Source organism: Panthera tigris, chromosome F2 (assembly GCF_018350195.1).
Source record: "Panthera tigris isolate Pti1 chromosome F2, P.tigris_Pti1_mat1.1, whole genome shotgun sequence".
Classification (NCBI taxonomy): Eukaryota; Metazoa; Chordata; class Mammalia; order Carnivora; family Felidae; genus Panthera; species Panthera tigris.
The window spans coordinates 48,825,624-48,843,822 of record NC_056676.1 but is presented as its reverse complement, the minus strand read 5'-3'; the positions used below and the strand labels follow the sequence as shown (position 1 = coordinate 48,843,822).

The following is an 18,199-nucleotide window of genomic DNA, read 5'->3' as shown; positions in this document are numbered from 1 at the left end:
TTTAAAGAGAAGTGTTCTTCTATAATCCTATAAATGTGAGTCTTTTAGTGGGCCTGTATCCTGGGCTATGACCTTCACAAGTGCTTCTGAGTTTCTTTTCCCCTTTCAGTGAGGTGGGATGGCTAGAGGGGGCTGTAGTCGGGCATTTCCCTTCTCTCACATTGGCTAGGTTCCCTTGAGAACAAAAAGCTCTAGGAGTATTTCAAAATGGTTACTTTTACCCTCCTCCCTGCTGAAAGTGTGACAGAACTGTTCACTGATCTTCACCTTGAGAACCTGGTGAGGTTCCTAGAGGTACAACTCACAAAATTAGAGGGGTACCTGGGTGGCTTAGTCGGTTAAGCATCCGATTTCAGCTCAGGTCATGATCTCACAGTTCGTGAGTTAGGGCTCCGTGTTGGGCTCTGTGCTGACAGCTCAAACCCTGGCACCTGCCTCAGATTGTGTCTCCCTCTCTGCCTCTCTCTCTCTCTCTCTTTCTCTCTTTCTCAAAAATAAATAGACAGAAAAAAAATTTTTTTTAAAAAACTCACAAAATTGGGGAGGTTGGGAAGGGTGTTCCCTTACGGCTGGGCTCCCAGGAATTTGTAACTCTTAAGTCAGTCCACACCCAGCCTTCAATAGTTGATCAGTTAATAGTTTAAGTTTTCCTACCAGATCCTAGTTCCAATAGTTTCTGCTCCCAGTAAGCTGTGGTTCTTTATTTGCCTCTCCCTCCACATGGCAGGGCACTGATTTGCCCTGTGATCTCAATTATACGATAGATCTTGAGTTGTTGATTGATTTTCAATTTGTTCAGCTTTTTCTTGTTGTGAGGATGACAGTAACAACTTCCAAACTCTTTACATGTCAAAGAGGAAACCAGAAATCTCCACAATATTGATTTTCATTGTTTACCAGCATGTCTTTTTCCCGCTTGAATGAGAACTATTTGTGAGAGCAGAAACCATAGTCCTTTTATCTCTGGATTCCCAGTAATCTGCACAGTGTGAGAATTCTTCAGGGCTCAATCATGGACCTTCTTATCTGCTCTTCTTCACACACTCACACACTCTCTAAGTTCTCTTCTCTATTCTTTTAGCTTTATGTACCACGCGGACAACAGCAAAAGTTATAACTCCAGTCAATCCAAATTCTCCTTCAAAACAAGCCAGCTTATAGCATCTTAAACATAAAAAAGTTTAAAACTTAAGTTCCTGTGGCTAGTGCTAACCTGTTTGTCCTTTCCCCTTCTTGATCACAGTTAATGGCATCACCACCCAATTAGTTCCTCCAATCAGAAATCAGGCTCCTTGGCTCTTTTCTCTTCCTTACTAACTTCCTCCATACCTATGACACTAGTGATGTATCCCCATTCCACTCCTCTTCATTTTCACCGTAATCAGCCTAGTGCGAGTCATCATAATTCCTACAAGTCTTTCAGAAAAGCTTCCTCACTGCTCGGTCCACTTCTATTCTCAGTCACTCTAGCCATAGAGCAGCCAGATTGATCTTTGTACACAAAGTAAATCATGTCACACCCATGTTTTAAAGTTTCCAATTATTTTCCTTCTATACTGACACAGATCCAAACTCTATTATTCTCTATAAAAACACTGCCTTCTCTGAGTCCTACCTCTGGAACCTCGTCTCCCACTACACTCCATCTTGCCCGCTGAATTACAGCCACACTGGTCCTCCTTGTCCCTCGAATCCTTTGCTACTTAAAAATGTTCACATAGGATGTTCCCTGTGCTTAAAACACTCCTCCTCTTAGCACTGTTTCCTATTAAAAGACTTCATAATCAAAGAGAAGTACAATATTAAATGGCTGTTTGATTCAAATGACTAAAATTTTAGATTTTCCTATTTCCGAGGTATATTTATTAGTATGTCACAACATGAATAAAATTGTTATTACATGAAAATTCAAAACAAACTAATCCAATTGATCAGTTTGATTAATCTGTATTTTAAAACTTTCTAACTCAATTTGATATTATGGTAGATATTGGGAACAAAAAGTTACATTAACAGTTGCATTACAAAGAATTTAACATTTTTCTTTCCTACTAGGCCCATCCTTCATTACTCAGGGACTTGTTTTACACTTTACATACAACCGACATTATATTGCCTTTATAGAAATTTTCCCTCATTTTGATGCTGATGCGAAAAAAAAATAGTGAAAAAAAGAGAAAGTAAAATTAAAATTATTTAATTTGTATAATAAGGAATTTCCGCAAAGGCTGAATGGAATGACACCTGAAACATGGCTCAATTGACTTTCTATGCCTTAAAACTGATTGAAAGTCAGAGTTGGACACACTGTTCTAGTTATACCTACAATTTCACATGAATTACCCATATCAAAATTAGTAAGTCTTCCTGTTATATTAAAGAACTACAAAATAAACTCCAAAAACACAGACTTCAAGAAACTTACATTATTATAGCTTTGAATGACCACAAAATGAGACTTCTATAAATTCATAAAAATGAAATTACTGTTCAAAAATTATCAGATGTTTAATACTATCTGATAAAATATCTACTTACTTATTCTACTATGAAGATGTGTATATGCAGTATGAAGAAACATAAGTCCTACTTTTTATGTATTAAATGAATACCTGGAATTCAGCTCTTAGAAATAATTTTAAGGATGAATGAATACAAAGTAAGCAGACAGGAAGTTGTCCCATTCAAATGGTAGCCAAAGAGAGAAAAAAATTAGATGACTCAGAAAGAAGTCTTAGAACTCGGGAAGATGAATTAGAAGAGAAGATTCACAAGTAATCCTGGTCTATGGATCAGAAAGGTAAAAGGAAAGCTTCTGGAAAATTATATACCAAAATTCTTCAGCATAACAAGTGTAAGATGAGGAAGGTAACTATTGAGAGAATCTACTGATTCTGAATTTTTAAAACGGCATAAATCACAGATCAGTAAGAAGAATTAGTTGCCCAAGATACTTTAATGGAAATAATGCCTAAAATCAAGAATTAAATTTTAAAACATCCAAAAGTGCAAGTCTTTTCTCCTACCATCTTCCTATCTAAAAACTCAAAGCAAATGGAATTATATTTATTACTGAAGTAAAGCTATGTCTTTTTAGGTTTGACTTCATCTTTGTTTATGCCAATCAAATGTCACTTTATTTCAATAATCAGAGATCACTGTTTAAAGTTATGATCAAATATTTTGTTGAATGCCCAGTGTAATCTACTAAATAATATAACTTAATCCTGATTACTTTCTGAAACTCACAAATAAGATACATAACTGAAGCAATTTAATACTGAAGCACATTTGGATCTAAGTATATTTTGATAGTAATTTTACTATTTTACGATGTTTCAGTACCTTAGAGAAAATCAGCAAAATAATGACATATGTCATTTTAATGCAACTTTTGATTAGAAAACAGTTTCCTAAATTCATTGCTATTCCTTGTAACACAGTATTCTTATGTCATAAAAGACAAAACATGTAAAAATCAGTTATGAAGAAATGTTTACTGAGTTCCTCCTACAGATAAGGCATTCTGCTAGATTCCAAAGATAAAAGAGTAGTCAAGACAAACACAGGTCTTGATTTCACCTAGATTAAATACAGCAATAGTTCCAAATTTAGACCTACATATACAGTAGTCTACCCCCTTATCCTCAGTCTCTCTTTCCGTGGTTTCAGTTACCCACAGTCGACTGTGGTCTGGAAGCAGAGGATCCTTCTGATGTATCCTCAAAGTCAACAGTCCTATGTCACAGGACCTATATCCTTCACCTCATGTTACCTCATCATGTATGCATTTTATCAACTCACATCATCACAAGAAGAGTATTGTACAAGATACTTTGAGAGAGAGAATCCACATTTACATAAATTGTATTACAGCATATTGTTATAATTGTTCTATTTTGTGATTCGTTATTGCTGTTTATCTCTTACTGTGCCCAATGTATAAATTAAACTTTACCATAGGTGTGTATGTATAGGAAAAAAACCCAGTAAATTTAGGGTTTATGTGCCATCCGCAATTTCAGACATCCACTGGGGGTCTTGGAACATACCTGCAGAAACGGGTGAGGGGAACTACTGTAAACTATTAGAAGTAGTATACTGCAACATAACCTTAGGTCGGTTGAAACTAAAACACTGACAAAATTTTAAATAAAATGCATCTGAGGTCATATAAAACGAATGAGGGGATTACCCTCATCCAGAACAAGACAAGAAGACATTTATCCTCCAGTTTGCATTAAAGGCAAACATGAACGTCTCAGAATATTTCATCTTAGGGCTCCTAATAGACATGTCATCCTCTCCTAGAGTTCATGTCACTTCTCAGTCTGCCCATTGCTGCAACCAAACCATCTTCTTCGTAAACATAACTCCCACTTTAAAAAAGCACAGAGGCTAAGTGTAAGAGCACGTCTCAGTAAGATGGCGATTACCATGGAGAGATTGGAACTTAATTAAATATGTGTGGTTCTCACATTCTCAAAGTTACTTCCACTTGCCAGTATAAATAATATTACTTGCACAAAGTTGAAAAGGCATGCGTGAAGAATTTTTTAAAGAATGTTTTCTATTCTACTAACAACTAAAATAAATGGACCTGACCTTGTTTTTAATGTTTCAGGTCAACGTGAGAATAAATTGCTGCACTTCCCAAAGTATGTTGATAACGTAATGAAATGTTCAGTGAAAACAGAATTCAGTGGTCAAATATGTCAACACTGTATGTTCTAACACCCTTTGGAGAACATTAAGACACTGAGAAGTATTACAATAAAGAAAACTCCTTGACCTTTTTTAAAAAGAACCTTTCCAAAACTATTTGACCAAAGGCTGAATTTAGGGGTTAATACTTCTTAATGTCCTCTGAGTTATTTTTGAAAGAAAACACACCTTATACTATATTGCATAATTGGAGAAAGATGTTTTACTGGAAGAAAGACGTTTTACTGGACAAATACAGTTTACATTATTTATACTAAAACTGAGGGGAGAATTGCCTCTCTTCGTTTTTACTACCCTATAAACTGTCTTGTTTTCTTTTTAGATTTCCATGGGATAATTAAAGGTGAACGTGTCAAACTCATACCCTAACAATTTTCGTTTCTGAGGAGGAATATTCCAAGGGCAGCATTTTAACACATACTCTTCAGTATGCTATGCTATCAGAGAGAATATTGAGTCTGTACAGATCAGCTTACTTACGTCTGGGGCTCCTTTTCATTTTGCTGTTTTTGCTGGGGCTGAAGAACGTTATTTACCAGTTCAGTGATCCCACTAAAGGGAAACCACCTGTTTAAATAAGCAAATAATGTGACTGAATAACCAAATGAATAACAAGGTAGGTCAAATGTTTTCTTATCCACACTAATAAAAATACACAGGCACAAAAGCTACAGCCAATGGAAATGGGAGCTCCAGTTATCATCCAGGCAGTCAGATGTAGGGAAATTAAGTTGGAACAATTAACCAGTCCACAAGCAGGCAGCAAAAAACTACATCCGGTCAAAATGTGGATGAAGTAAGAAGCTGCAGGCAGCTCTCTTACAAGCCAGAGAGTCAGAAAGCAGAGGACACACTAGCTGCAGCCTATCCAGTATTAGGGTAAGCTAATACCATCCAAGGTGCGGGAAGCAGAATACGGCAAAGGTACAGAAATCAAGCCTACTGCACTCTGAATACATTTACTTACTGCGTCGGTTGTGGTTTGGGCTCTTCTTTGACCCTAAAAAGATAAGTTTGCACAACTGAGTGCACTGTACTAAGAAGAAACTTCTATCTACAATTTGTGGTCATATAAAAATGAAAAATGAGGTTTGTTACACACAAAAGGTTAGTGCTTTGCTACATACTGGAATTATACATGTCAACGAAGCTGACACAAAAGAAAGAGTTGAATCACCTGTGCGTAATAGAGGACTGATATTAAAACTCTACCACTGCTTTAATGAGTCCATGATTTAGGACTCAAGTTCTCTGAATATTTTTATTAATACTGATACTGACGCTTTTAAAATACTTATTTTAAAGCACCATTTTAAACACAGTTACATTTGGTTTACTGAAGATAAATAGATTTCCTCTTTATTTTTTAAATTTCTTCCTTAATATAAATTGAAGTAAAAGCATATTTTAAATAAAATCTATAATTTTATAAATGTATTTTAAAAGCCTTCCAAATGAATTTAATTACTGCTTAAAGGAGCAGATAAAAAGGTTGGGGGTTAGGTATCCAATCTAACTAAAAACGGCTACTAACTATGTATATTAAATTTTAAATATTTATAAGCTACAGTAAATTATTCATATAAGATAGCAGACTAAAAATGCATTTAAACTATAATCAACTCAGTGCTTCACTGAAATAGCACTGGATACTTAAAAGGCAGAGAAAGATCAGACCCAAGGGTAGTAGATTCCTCTGAAATCTGGCTTCCCGCACTTTACCTAAAACTGGTCCTAGACCTATGACTAAACCTATGACCTATGTCCTAAACCTATGACTTGGTGACCAGTTCGTTAGCTTTTCCCTTCCCAAAGAAAGGCTAAGAATTGGTAACTGAAATTGGTTACTAAAATCTAGGACTTCCATAAGGAAATTATAGTAACACTGTGCATTAAATTATTTTTAGATCAAATGGATTTTCTTTTCCAGTGTGTTCCTATTTATAATGATATAAGCAATAAATGAAAAGGTATACCCTTATACATTTTTGTGTCCCAAAGAATAAATATAATTGTTAATTATATATCTCTATATTAAACCACAAGGGAATCTCCTATGTTCTCTGCAAAAACTTCAAAAAAGTATAATAGTTTTATCCTAGAGCTAAAGCCACATCATTTAGTATTTAACTATAGTCATAAAATGGATTAATAATAAAAGATTGTATTTAACACCAACTATCATATCAACAAGCAAACACAAAAAACTTATAGTGACCCTGGATTCTGTCTAGAAAACTTATTATATTTCCTGGAGAATAAGGTAAAAATCTCTTAACATTTTAGAACAAAATAGGTCCCAAAGAAAGGTTACCAGATCAGCTCATCATACTGGAGAACAATGCAAGATTACCCTTCACCAAACGATATGTATATAAAAACAATAAATATTTAAATAGATAAATATGTAAATGAGAAAAATATTGTTAAAGAATTCCTCGGTGATCTCTGCAAGGAATCATGTTGCTTTTAATTACTGACAAAAGTTTTCATCACAAGCAAATGGATATTAATCTACCAATCAGTTCCTAATTTCAAGATCTTAAAAAATTAACAGACAAAAATTTTAATTACCAATTTAGGAATTATTTCTGGGCTTTGTAAAATACCAACATATGAAATATACAAACATTTGCATCAGCTTTCCAAATAAAATGTGTATCATAATAAGGCAGTATAAAGATTTATCCTGTCAGGTGGCCAATATACACATGAAAAGATGTTCATCATCACTTGCTCTCAGGGAAATACAAGTCAAAACTACAATGTCACACCTGTCTGAATGTCTATAATCAACAACACAAGAAACAACAGGTGTGGCGAGGATGTGGAGAAAAAGGAACACTCGTGCACTGTTGGTGGGAATGCAAACTCTGGAGAACAGTATGGAGGTTCCTCAAAAATTAAAAATAGAACTACCCTACAATCTAGCAGTCACACTACTGGGTATTTGCCAAAAAAATACAAAAACATTAATTAAAAGGGATATATGCACCCTGATGTTTACAGCAGCATTATCTACAATAGCCAAATTTTGGAAGCAACCCAAGTGTCCATCAACAGATGAATGGATAAAGAAGATGTGGTGTATATGTGTATATATACATATATATAATGGAGTATTATTCAGCCATAAAAAAGAATAAAATTGTGCCATTTGCAATACATGGATGGAGCTGGTGAGTATAATGCTAAGCAAAATAAGCCAATCAGAGAAAGATGAATACCATATGATTTCACTCACATGTGGAATTTAAGAAACAAGACAAATGAGCAATGTAGAAAGAAAGAGAGACAAACCAAGAAACAAACTCTTACTTGTAGAGAACAAACTGATGGTTAGCAGGGGGGAGGAGGGTGGGAGCATGGGTTAAATAGGTGATGGGGATTAAGGAGTGCACTTGTGGTGAGCATCGGGTGATGTATGGAATTGTTGAATTGCTATATTGTATACTTGAAACTAATATAACACTATACTAACTAGCTGGAATTAAAAGTAAAACTTAAAAAGAAACAGATTCTTAATTATAAGAGAACTGATGGTTACCAGAGGCAAGGGGAGTGTTGTATGGAATTGGTGAATCGCTATACTGTACACCCGAAATTAATAAAACACTATGTTAAAAATTTTTATTTTTATCCTGTCTTTAAAAATGTCTGAATTTGAAAAATGTCTTGAAATGTCTGAATTTACCCACATTCCTTCATTTCAAAGTGCGTATGAGCAGCTTCCAGATTCCAGTCTGAGACACAAAGAGCTTGGAAATCATCACTCCCATCCTTACAACAAGCAAAGAGCTGAACAAAACTGAAAATCAACAATTCTTCTTAGATCTATCAAAGAATTTAGGTCATTGAACAAATTGCTGCCCTGAAAACTAGGGAAACAGACACACGGATCCAGAGTATCACATTTTACCAAGAGTACAAGCCAAGGGGCAGAAGCCCACACCTGAAGCTAGCATCTGTAGAGACACTTTTAATTGACCAATTACTAGAGACTCAATGTGGACTGGACTGATAGTTTAAAATTCCAGGGGCGCCTAGGTGGCGCAGTCGGTTGAGCGTCCGACTTCAGCCAGGTCACGATCTCGCGGTCCGTGAGTTCGAGCCCCGCGTCGGGCTCTGGGCTGATGGCTCGGAGCCTGGAGCCTGTTTCCGACTCTGTGTCTCCCTCTCTCTCTGCCCCTCCCCTGTTCATGCTCTGTCTCTCTCTGTCCCAAAAATAAATAAAAAACGTTGAAAAAAAAATTTAAAAAAAAAAATAAAATTCCAAGGGGTCCCCGCCTTAGTTGTGCCACCACAATTCAATAAATATTATCTCCAGAAGCCCTACCAGTTGCTCACTGTGAAAATCAAAGAAAACTCTCCTTTTACCTCCAGCAAGAGAAGGGAAAAGTAACGATTATGAAATATTCCCAGATTTCTCTACTTCCTTAACAATCCTAAACTCAAGGGAAAATATTTTACCAAAGTCTAAACAATTGGAGTTCTACCAAAACCAAACAAGCTTGAGAAAGACAATTACCTCCTCTAGAATTTGATGTGGGAGGAAAAAAAAAAAAACAAAAAAAAAAACACCAAACTATATCCCCTCTAACCTTCAACATGGGGAAAGAGAAATATCAACTCAGGATCACCAAAAGACAGAGACTACTGAATGCTTCTCATAGTCAACACCTTACCACCAAATCAATAGAGTTCCTGAATAATGACAGGAGATTACAACTAAAAGAACTAAAGTAAAACCCTAGTTTGTGAGCATAATTTGTTCCAGATTCACGTTTGTAATCCAAAGAAGTCACACATCAAAGCGAATTTCAAGAACCATTGGCTCAGTTGCGATCATGTGATGTTCAGCAAATACTACTCGTATTGCAAGACGTCACTCATTTAACAAGTTAAAATTTATTAGATTATGTTTGCTCCCCTTTTGGAACACTCACAGAACAAACTACTTGGAATCCAATGTTTTACTATACAAGCTTTAGACACTATTTAGTTAAAAGTCTCTAGGGAAACACAAGGGAAAGGAAGTAAGGAAAAGAAAATACAAATAAGCACAACAGAGAAGATTCTGGGAAGATGATGGAGTAGAAAGCAATAGACCTCTGTCTCCCTACTTGGACAACAATGGTAAAATTTGTCTTGTGTAACAATTTTGGAAATGTGGAGTCCAATGAAGGCTTTCCATTTCAGGAGAAGACTTGAACTACACACTGCAGTTAATTTTGGTCAACTCGAGCTCTTAGCATAGTATCAGCCACCCATTCCCCACCTGCCAGACCCAAGGCATGTTGCCGTGCACTCATTCCTAAAGCAATGTGTACACAGCTTCCAGGAGCAAGGGTAGGTAAAAAGGACTCTGTTCTCTGTGCTCAGATGGTGGACTACTGACTGCTTCTTATCTCAGAGGTGCAGACGAAAAGGTGGGTGGCTATTGTTGTCACAACTTTTCATATGGTTGAAGCCCTTGCCCTCTGCCTAAGGCGATTTCCAGGATATTTAAGTGGCTAACATATATTCCTCTCTCTGTTGTTCCATTTTTCTTCCTTTGGGAGCCAGACATTAAAGACTGAAACATTCAAAAGCAACTGCATTTATGGGAGAAAGTAAAGTCACTACACATGCCCAGTGAAAGCATGGGCTTAGCAAAGACCTTAAATTTATAAGACAGGATAATCCTCAGCACAGAAACAGCCTACAAACAAACAAACAAAAAAACACAATAAAAGAAAACACTAACAGAAAACAATAAAATCTAGTGAAGAGGGAAAAATCTGAACCCCAGAGTACCACATTATTCGATTCAAATGTCCAATTTGCAATTAAAAAGAAATCATAAGGGATGTAGACCAACAGAAAAGTATTACCCATTCAAAGAAAAAAAGGATAAACAGAAACTGTCTCTGAAAAAGACCTGACAGCAGATCTACAAGACAAAGACCTGAAAACAACCATCTTAAAGATGCTCAAAGAACTAAAGGAAGGTGGGAAAAGTCAAGAAAATGTGTGAAATGTGTGAACAAAATGGAAATATCAATTAAGAGACAGAAAACCTAAAACAAGTGAAAAAGGAATTCTGGAGATTAAAGTACAATAACTGACAAAAAAAATTCACTACAGGGATTCAAACTACAGACTAATATTCAAATGCTACCATAGCAATGTATACATTCAATAAAATCTCTATCAAAACCTAATGTTTTTTATAGAAACAAAAAAACCCATCCTAAATTCATATGGAATCTGAATTCCTGAATAGCCAAAATAATCTTGAAGGAAAGGAGGGGGAGAGAAAGAGAGAGAGAGAGAGAGACAAAGCTGGATGACTCACGCATCTTGATTTCAAAACTTACTACACAGCGATAGATAATCAGTACTGGCATAAAGACAGACATAGACCAAGAAAACAAAATAGAGAGCACAGAAATAAACCCTCACGTACATAGCCAAATGGGTTTTTGACAAGGGTGCCTAGACTATTCCATGGCGAAAGGACAGTCTGTTCAGCAACTGGTACTAGGAAAGCTGGATATCCAGATGCAAAGAATGAAACCAGACCCTTATTTAACTTATACAAGAATTAATTCAAAATCAAAGAGCTAAATGTAATATATAAAACTATAAAATTCTTAGACGATAACATAAGAGCAAAAGCTATCCAACACTGGATTTGTCAACGTTTTATTGGATATGACACCAAAGGCACAAGCAAAAAAAGTCAAAATAGATAAACTGGACTCACAAAAATCTTTAAATTTTGTGCATCAAAAGATATCAACGGAGTAAAAGGCAACCCACACAATGGATGAAAATGTTTAAAATCATTTATCTGATAAGTGATTAATGTCCAGAATATGCAGAGAACGCTTAAAACTTAACAACAACAAAAGAAAAGGAATCCAGTTCAAAAATAGGCAGAAGACTTGAATAGACTTTTCTCCCAAGATATACAAATGGCCAATAAGTACATGAAAAGATGCTCAATCTCACTAATCATTAGAAAAATGCAAATCTAAACTATTGGGAGACACGACCTCACACTCATTGGGATACCTACTATTGAAAAAAAAACAAAATAAGAGGTGTTGGTAAGGATTTGGAGAAATTGGAACCCTTGTGCATTGTTGATGGGAATGCAAAATAGTATAGTCACTGTGGACAACAGCATGGTGTTTCCTCAAAAGATTAAAAATTATTCTATGACCTAGCAATTCCACTTCTGGGTGTATCATAGGGTCTCAAAGAGATAGTTGTACACCCATGTTCATAGTAGCATTATTCACAATAGCTACAACATGCACACAACCCAAGGATCCATCAATAAATAAATGGATAAGCAAAACATGGTGTGTGTGTGTGTGTGTGTGTGTGTGTGTGTGTGTATAGGGGTACAAACTTAAACAGTTAGGAAATTCCGACAGATAACTACAACCTGAATGAAACTTGAGGACATTATGCTAAGTGAAACAAACCAGCCACGAAAAGATAAATACTGTATTATTCTACTTACATGAGGTACTTAGGGTAGTCGGATTCATAGAGGCAGAAAGAAGAATGGTGGTTGCCAGAGGCTGACGCGAAGGGGAAAATGGGGAGTCCTGCTTAATGGGTATACAGGTGCAGCTTTACAAAATGGAAACCACTCTTGAGATGGATAGTTGTGATGGTAGTATGTTATAAATGTATTTGATATCACCGATCTGTGCACTTAAAAATGGCTAACATACTACATTTTATGTCTGTGCATGTTACCAAAATTAGAAATACTGGTCAAAAATATAAGGACAATAGAAGAAATTTTAGCCTCTGACACCACAGCCACACCAAACAGTAAATAGAGCCTAACTCCTAGCCAAGTAAATATAAAACCTAACACTAAAGGGCTCTCTACCTACATTCCTTTTACACAATAAACATTGTCTAGTTTTCAACAAAATACAAAGCATACTAAAAGGCAAGAAAAAACACAGTCTGAAAAGACAAAGCAGAATCAAAACCAGACTCAGATATGGCAGAGATTTTAGAATTATCTTACTGGGAAGAATAACTATAATTTAAGCTATATGTATAACTATATCTATATTAAGTTATTTATATATATATATATTAAGTTATATATATAACTATAACTATATATATAAGTTATATATATAACTATAATCTAAACTATAGTTAGAGTCAAGGGCTCTAATGGAAAAAGTATACAACACATAAGAACAGATGAGTTGTATGAGCAGAGAGATGGAAAGTTTAAGAAAGAATGAAAAGGAAATGTTAAAAATCAGTAACACTGTAACAGAAATGAAGACCTTTGCCTTTGATGGACTCATCAGTAGACTGCACTCAGCTGGGGAAAATATCAGTGAACTTGAAGACATGTCAATAAAAACATTCAAAACCAAAAGGCAGGGGTGCCTGGGGGGCTCAGTCGGTTGAGTGTCTGACTCTTGATTTCAGCTCAGGTCAGGATCTCATGGTTGGTGGGATACAGCCCCACAGCAGGCTCCTCGCTGACAACACAGAGCCTGTTTGGGATTCTCTCTCTGTCTCTCTCTCTCTGCCCCTCCCCTGCTTGCGCACTCACACATTCTCACTCTCTCTCTCAAAATAAATAAGTAAACATTTTTTTAAAAACCCTGAAAGACAAAGAGAGAAAAGACAGGAATAGATGAAACAGAATGTCCAAGAACTGTGGGACAATGACCAAAAGGTGTAACATTTTGTAATTACCAAAGGGTATAACATGGAACACCAGTAGGAGAAGAAAGAAAGAAACACAAGAAATATCTGAAGTAATGATAACTGGGAATTTTCCAAAATTAATGACAGACACCAAAGCTATACATCCATTAAGCACAAGGAATACCAAACAGGATTAATATTTTAAAAATGTACAACTAGGCAAATACTATTTAAACTGGGGAGGGGTGGGGGGGGTGGGGGGGGAAGGTGTAGATTTTGAAAGAAGGCAGAAGGAAAATACACATTTTACCTACAGAGAAACATATAAGAATTATACCAGACTTCTCTTCAGAAACCATGCAAGCAAGAAGAAAGTAGAGTGAAATATTTAAAGTGTTGAAAGAAAAAACCACCAACCAATAATTCTGTATCCAGTGAAATTATCTTTAAAAGGGCAGGTGAAATAAATACTTTCTCAGACAAGCAAAAATTAAGAGAATTTGTCATCAATAAATCTGCCTGGCAAAGAATATTAAGAGGAGGAAGAAAATGATAAAGGTTGAAAACCCACATCTACATAAAAATAAGAAGAGCATTAAAGAAGGAATAAATGAAAGTAATATAAAATCTTTTATTTTTCTTATTCTTAATTGATCTAACTGGTAAGTTTCTTCTCAGTAATAACAATAACATTGTGTTTGGTAATTATAGCTTATGGATAAGTGAAATGAATGACAGCAAATTTTAAGGTACGGGAGGGAAAAATGGGGAATACTCTGTTATAAAGTACTTGTACTACCCCTGAGGTGGTATAGTGTTATCTGAAAATAGACTTAGATTAGTTGTAAATGTACAATGAAAACTCTTCAGCAACCGCTAAAAACATTTTTATAAATGCAGTACAATTCATATGCTGAGAGGAGAAACAATGGAATCAAATCATATAAAATGCTGACTTTAAACAAGAAAAGGAAGAGAAATAAAGGAAGAAGAAGGAGAAGAAGAAGAAGAAGAAGGGGGGGGAGGGGAGAAGAAGGGGGAAAGGAGGGGGGAGGAGAAGAAGGAGAAATAAAAGAACATAGGCAATGAATAGTTATAAATATAGTAACTATCAATCCAAATATATCAATAATCGCTTAAATGTGAATATCTAAATATATCAATTAAAAGGAAGACACTGTCAAAATAGACTAAAAACAAGCTAACAATGTGCTATCTACAAGAAACCCACTTTAAATGTAAAGCACCGATAGAATAAAAGTAAAGGAATGAAGATATACCATGCTAACACTTTAAAAAGCTGAAACACTACATTACCTTCAAACAAAGTTAATTTCAGAACAAGGAATTTATCAGGGATAAACAGGGACATCCCATAATGACAAAGGGGTGAATTTTCCAAGAACACATGATAATCCTTAATGTGTAGGTGCCTAACAACAGAGTGTAAAAATATGAGAGGCAAAAATTGACAGGCCTGCCACAAGAAACAGACAAAGCCACTGTTACAGTTAAAGACTTCACACTTCAATCAGTAATTGACAGATCCAGCAGACAGAAAATCAGTAAGGACACACCTGAATGACTAGCATCATCAATAAAATGTATCTAACTGACATTCTCTAATACATCATCCAATAGTACCAAAATACACATTACTCTCAAGCTCAAATGGAACATTTATCAAGATATACCACATTGTGGCCCTTACACTCTCTTTAACAAATTTAAAAGAATACAAATCATAAAAGTATGTTATGAGTTCACAATGAAATTAAACTAGAAATCAATAAAACTGTAGTGGAAAATCCAAAAATAGCTAGAGACTAAACAACACACTTTGAACTAACACCCGGGTTGAAAAAGAAGTCTCAAGAAAATTTTGAAGTATTTTGAACTAAATGAAAACGAAAAGCAATCTATCAGAATGTAAGAAAACTTTCACAGTGGATGCAAAAGAAAGATCTAAAATCCATAAAGCAAGATTCCATCTTAGAAACTAGAAAAAGAAAAATGAATTAAATCTAAAAGAAAACAAAGAGGGGCGCCTGGGTGGCGCAGTCGGTTAAGCGTCCGACTTCAGCCAGGTCACGATCTCGCGGTCCGTGAGTTCGAGCCCCGCGTCAGGCTCTGGGCTGATGGCTCGGAGCCTGGAGCCTGTTTCCGATTCTGTGTCTCCCTCTCTCTCTGCCCCTCCCCCGTTCATGCTCTGTTTCTCTCTGTCCCAAAAATAAATTAAAAAAAAAAAAAAAAAGTTGATAAAAGAAAACAAAGAAAAGAATAAAAATAGAGCACAAATCAAAATTTAAAATAGAAAACCAATAGTCAAAATCAAAACATGCTTTTTTGTGAAGACTAATAAAATGATGAACCCTTAGCTAGGCTAGTCAAGAAAAAGAGAGAAGGGGCGCCTGGGTGGCTTGGTCGGTTAAGCGTCCGACTTCGGCTCAGGTCATGATCTCACGGTCCGTGAGTTCGAGCCCCGCGTCGGGCTCTGTGCTGACAGCTCAGAGCCTGGAGCCTGTTTCAGATTCTGTGTCTCCCTCTCTCTCTGCCCCTCCCCTGTTCATGCTCTGTCTCTCTCTGTCTCAAAAATAAATAAACGTTAAAAAAAAATTAAAAAAAAAAAAAGAAAAAGAGAGAAGACACAAATTACTAATATCAGAAATGAAAGACAGTCCATCACTACAGATCCCATGACATTAAAAAGATAACAAAAAATATTAAGAAAAACTCTATGCTCAGAAATTCAATAACTTTGAGGAAATGGACCATTTCCTTAAAAGAGAACTATCTACAAAAGTTCGCACCAGAAGAAATAGGTAATCTGGATTTCTGGATAGGTCTAACATCTATTAATGTAATTGAATCAATAGTTAATAACCTTGCAAAACAGAAATCACCAAAGACTACATGGCTCCATTTGTGAACCCTACCAAACATTTAAATGGGAAATAATACCAATCCTCTACAATCTCTTTCAGAAAAGGAAGCTAAGAGAACACTTTCTAACTCAGTCTCTTAGAACAGCACCACCCTAATATAAGAAACAAAGACATTGAAAGAAATGAAAATTACAGACCAATATCTTTCACAAACACAAATGCAAGTATATTCAACAGCATATTAGCAAATCAAATCCAACAAAGTATAAAACTATTGTACACCATGACCAACTTGGATCTATCCCAGATATGCTGGTTCAATACTCAAAAATCAGTTAGCATAATCCATCAGTATCAAAAGGTTAAAGAAGAAAAATCATATATCATATTTGACAAAATCTAACAGCCATTCATAATAAAAGCTCTCAACACACTATGAATTGAGGATATTTCCTTAATTTTGACAAACATAAAAAGCTACCACTAGCTTACTATCATTAAGTAAGTTGATAAAGTGTAAGTTTTAATGATGATAAGTAAGTTTAATGATGATAAAGTGTAAGTTTTCCCCTTAAGATCAAGGAGGAATTGACTACACAGATCAAACAAATTAATTTTTAGGGTGTTGGAACTGTTCTAAATGATATTGCATAGCTGTATACATGCTTATATGTATTTGTAAACACCCACAGAACTATACACAGCACAAAGAGTAAACCTTAGTGTATGCACATTTTTAGAAATCAACCACAAGGGCAAGGGAATCCTAGGAAGAAATGCAGAATGCGACAAATGAATCCAAATCTGTTTGGAGAATGGATAACAAACCTCACTAACAAGGATTCAGAAAAAAATTGCTGCCCTAAGTAACAATGGGACAGGTTATTTTAAGTAGATATTTCCAATGCTAAAGACAAAAAGAACTATATTTAAACATTGTACTCTAATTGGCAAATTTGTTTGCACACTGCACAGGTTAGCAACTCTGAAACTATTGCACACGTAGACAGGAGTTAAACAACTAAATAAATTCTAGATAACGAGAGCCAGCTTTCTCACTGTCATAAAAAAGAAGTTACAAATAAGAAAAGAGGAGGCTAAAATGAATGGACCCTGCCTACAGTGCTGGATTTAGAGTCAAAGATATTAGTCTGAAGTTATGCATGTTTACATTTATAGGCAGAGATGACTGATGATGATGATGATGATGACAGATAGATACATAGATAGATAGAACTTATAAATGTAATTAATATACTAGAGCTAAAAACTCCCCAAAACTCCCCCAATGATAGGGTTTTCTTTGTTTGTTAGAATGGGTTGAATCCTTTCGATTCTAGTAAAAAATTATCAAATTGCAAACCATACAGACAAGTGGTAACGGACTTCTGTCAGCAGTCCTGAAAAGCTGAATCCTCAGGCAACGAAGAAAGCAAAGAAGCAAATTAACCCCAGAAGGCTCAAGAACTGGCAGCACCAGGTATCTCTAGAAATGGAGAGTAAAAGCAGGACTAAAAACAAGTTGAAAGTCTCTTAAGAACATAAGATAAGGGGGCGCCTGGGCGGCTCAGTCAGTTAAACATCCGACTTCAGCTCAGGTCATGATCTCACGGTTCGTGAGTTTGAGCCCCATGTTGGGCTCAGCGCTGACAGCTGGGAGCCTGGAGCCTGCTTCAGATTCTGGGTCTCCCTCTCTCTCTGCCCCTCCTTTGCTCATGTTCTGTCTCTGTCTCTCTCTGTCTCTCTCTCTGTCTCTCCCCCTCCCCCCCAACACACACACTTAAATAAACATCTAAAAAATGAAAAAAAAAAAAAAAAAAGAACACAAGATTAGGACCCAGACTCCCTCACTCACTCCATGCCTCTCCCTAACCTCAGCAGAAGCTTAAACAAGCCTCTCT

The 18,199-nt window shown here is 35.9% G+C and overlaps 1 protein-coding gene across 2 annotated transcripts in view; it reads right to left on the bottom strand.

Annotated features, from left to right (window-relative positions):
- The window catches only part of RIMS2 (regulating synaptic membrane exocytosis 2), a 601,992-nt gene that overhangs the window by 504,235 nt on the left and 79,558 nt on the right, over positions 1 to 18,199 (bottom strand). Inside the window, exons 2-3 of one of the 2 annotated variants that reach the window (XM_042972687.1) lie at positions 5,693 to 5,725; positions 5,206 to 5,292 (exon numbers count right to left, since the gene is read on the bottom strand). The exons of the other annotated variant lie outside the window; for it this stretch is intronic. Coding sequence (XP_042828621.1) covers positions 5,206 to 5,292; positions 5,693 to 5,725 — 120 coding nt within the window. The remainder of the gene's footprint in view (positions 1 to 5,205; positions 5,293 to 5,692; positions 5,726 to 18,199) is intronic. 2 annotated transcript variants of the gene reach the window in all.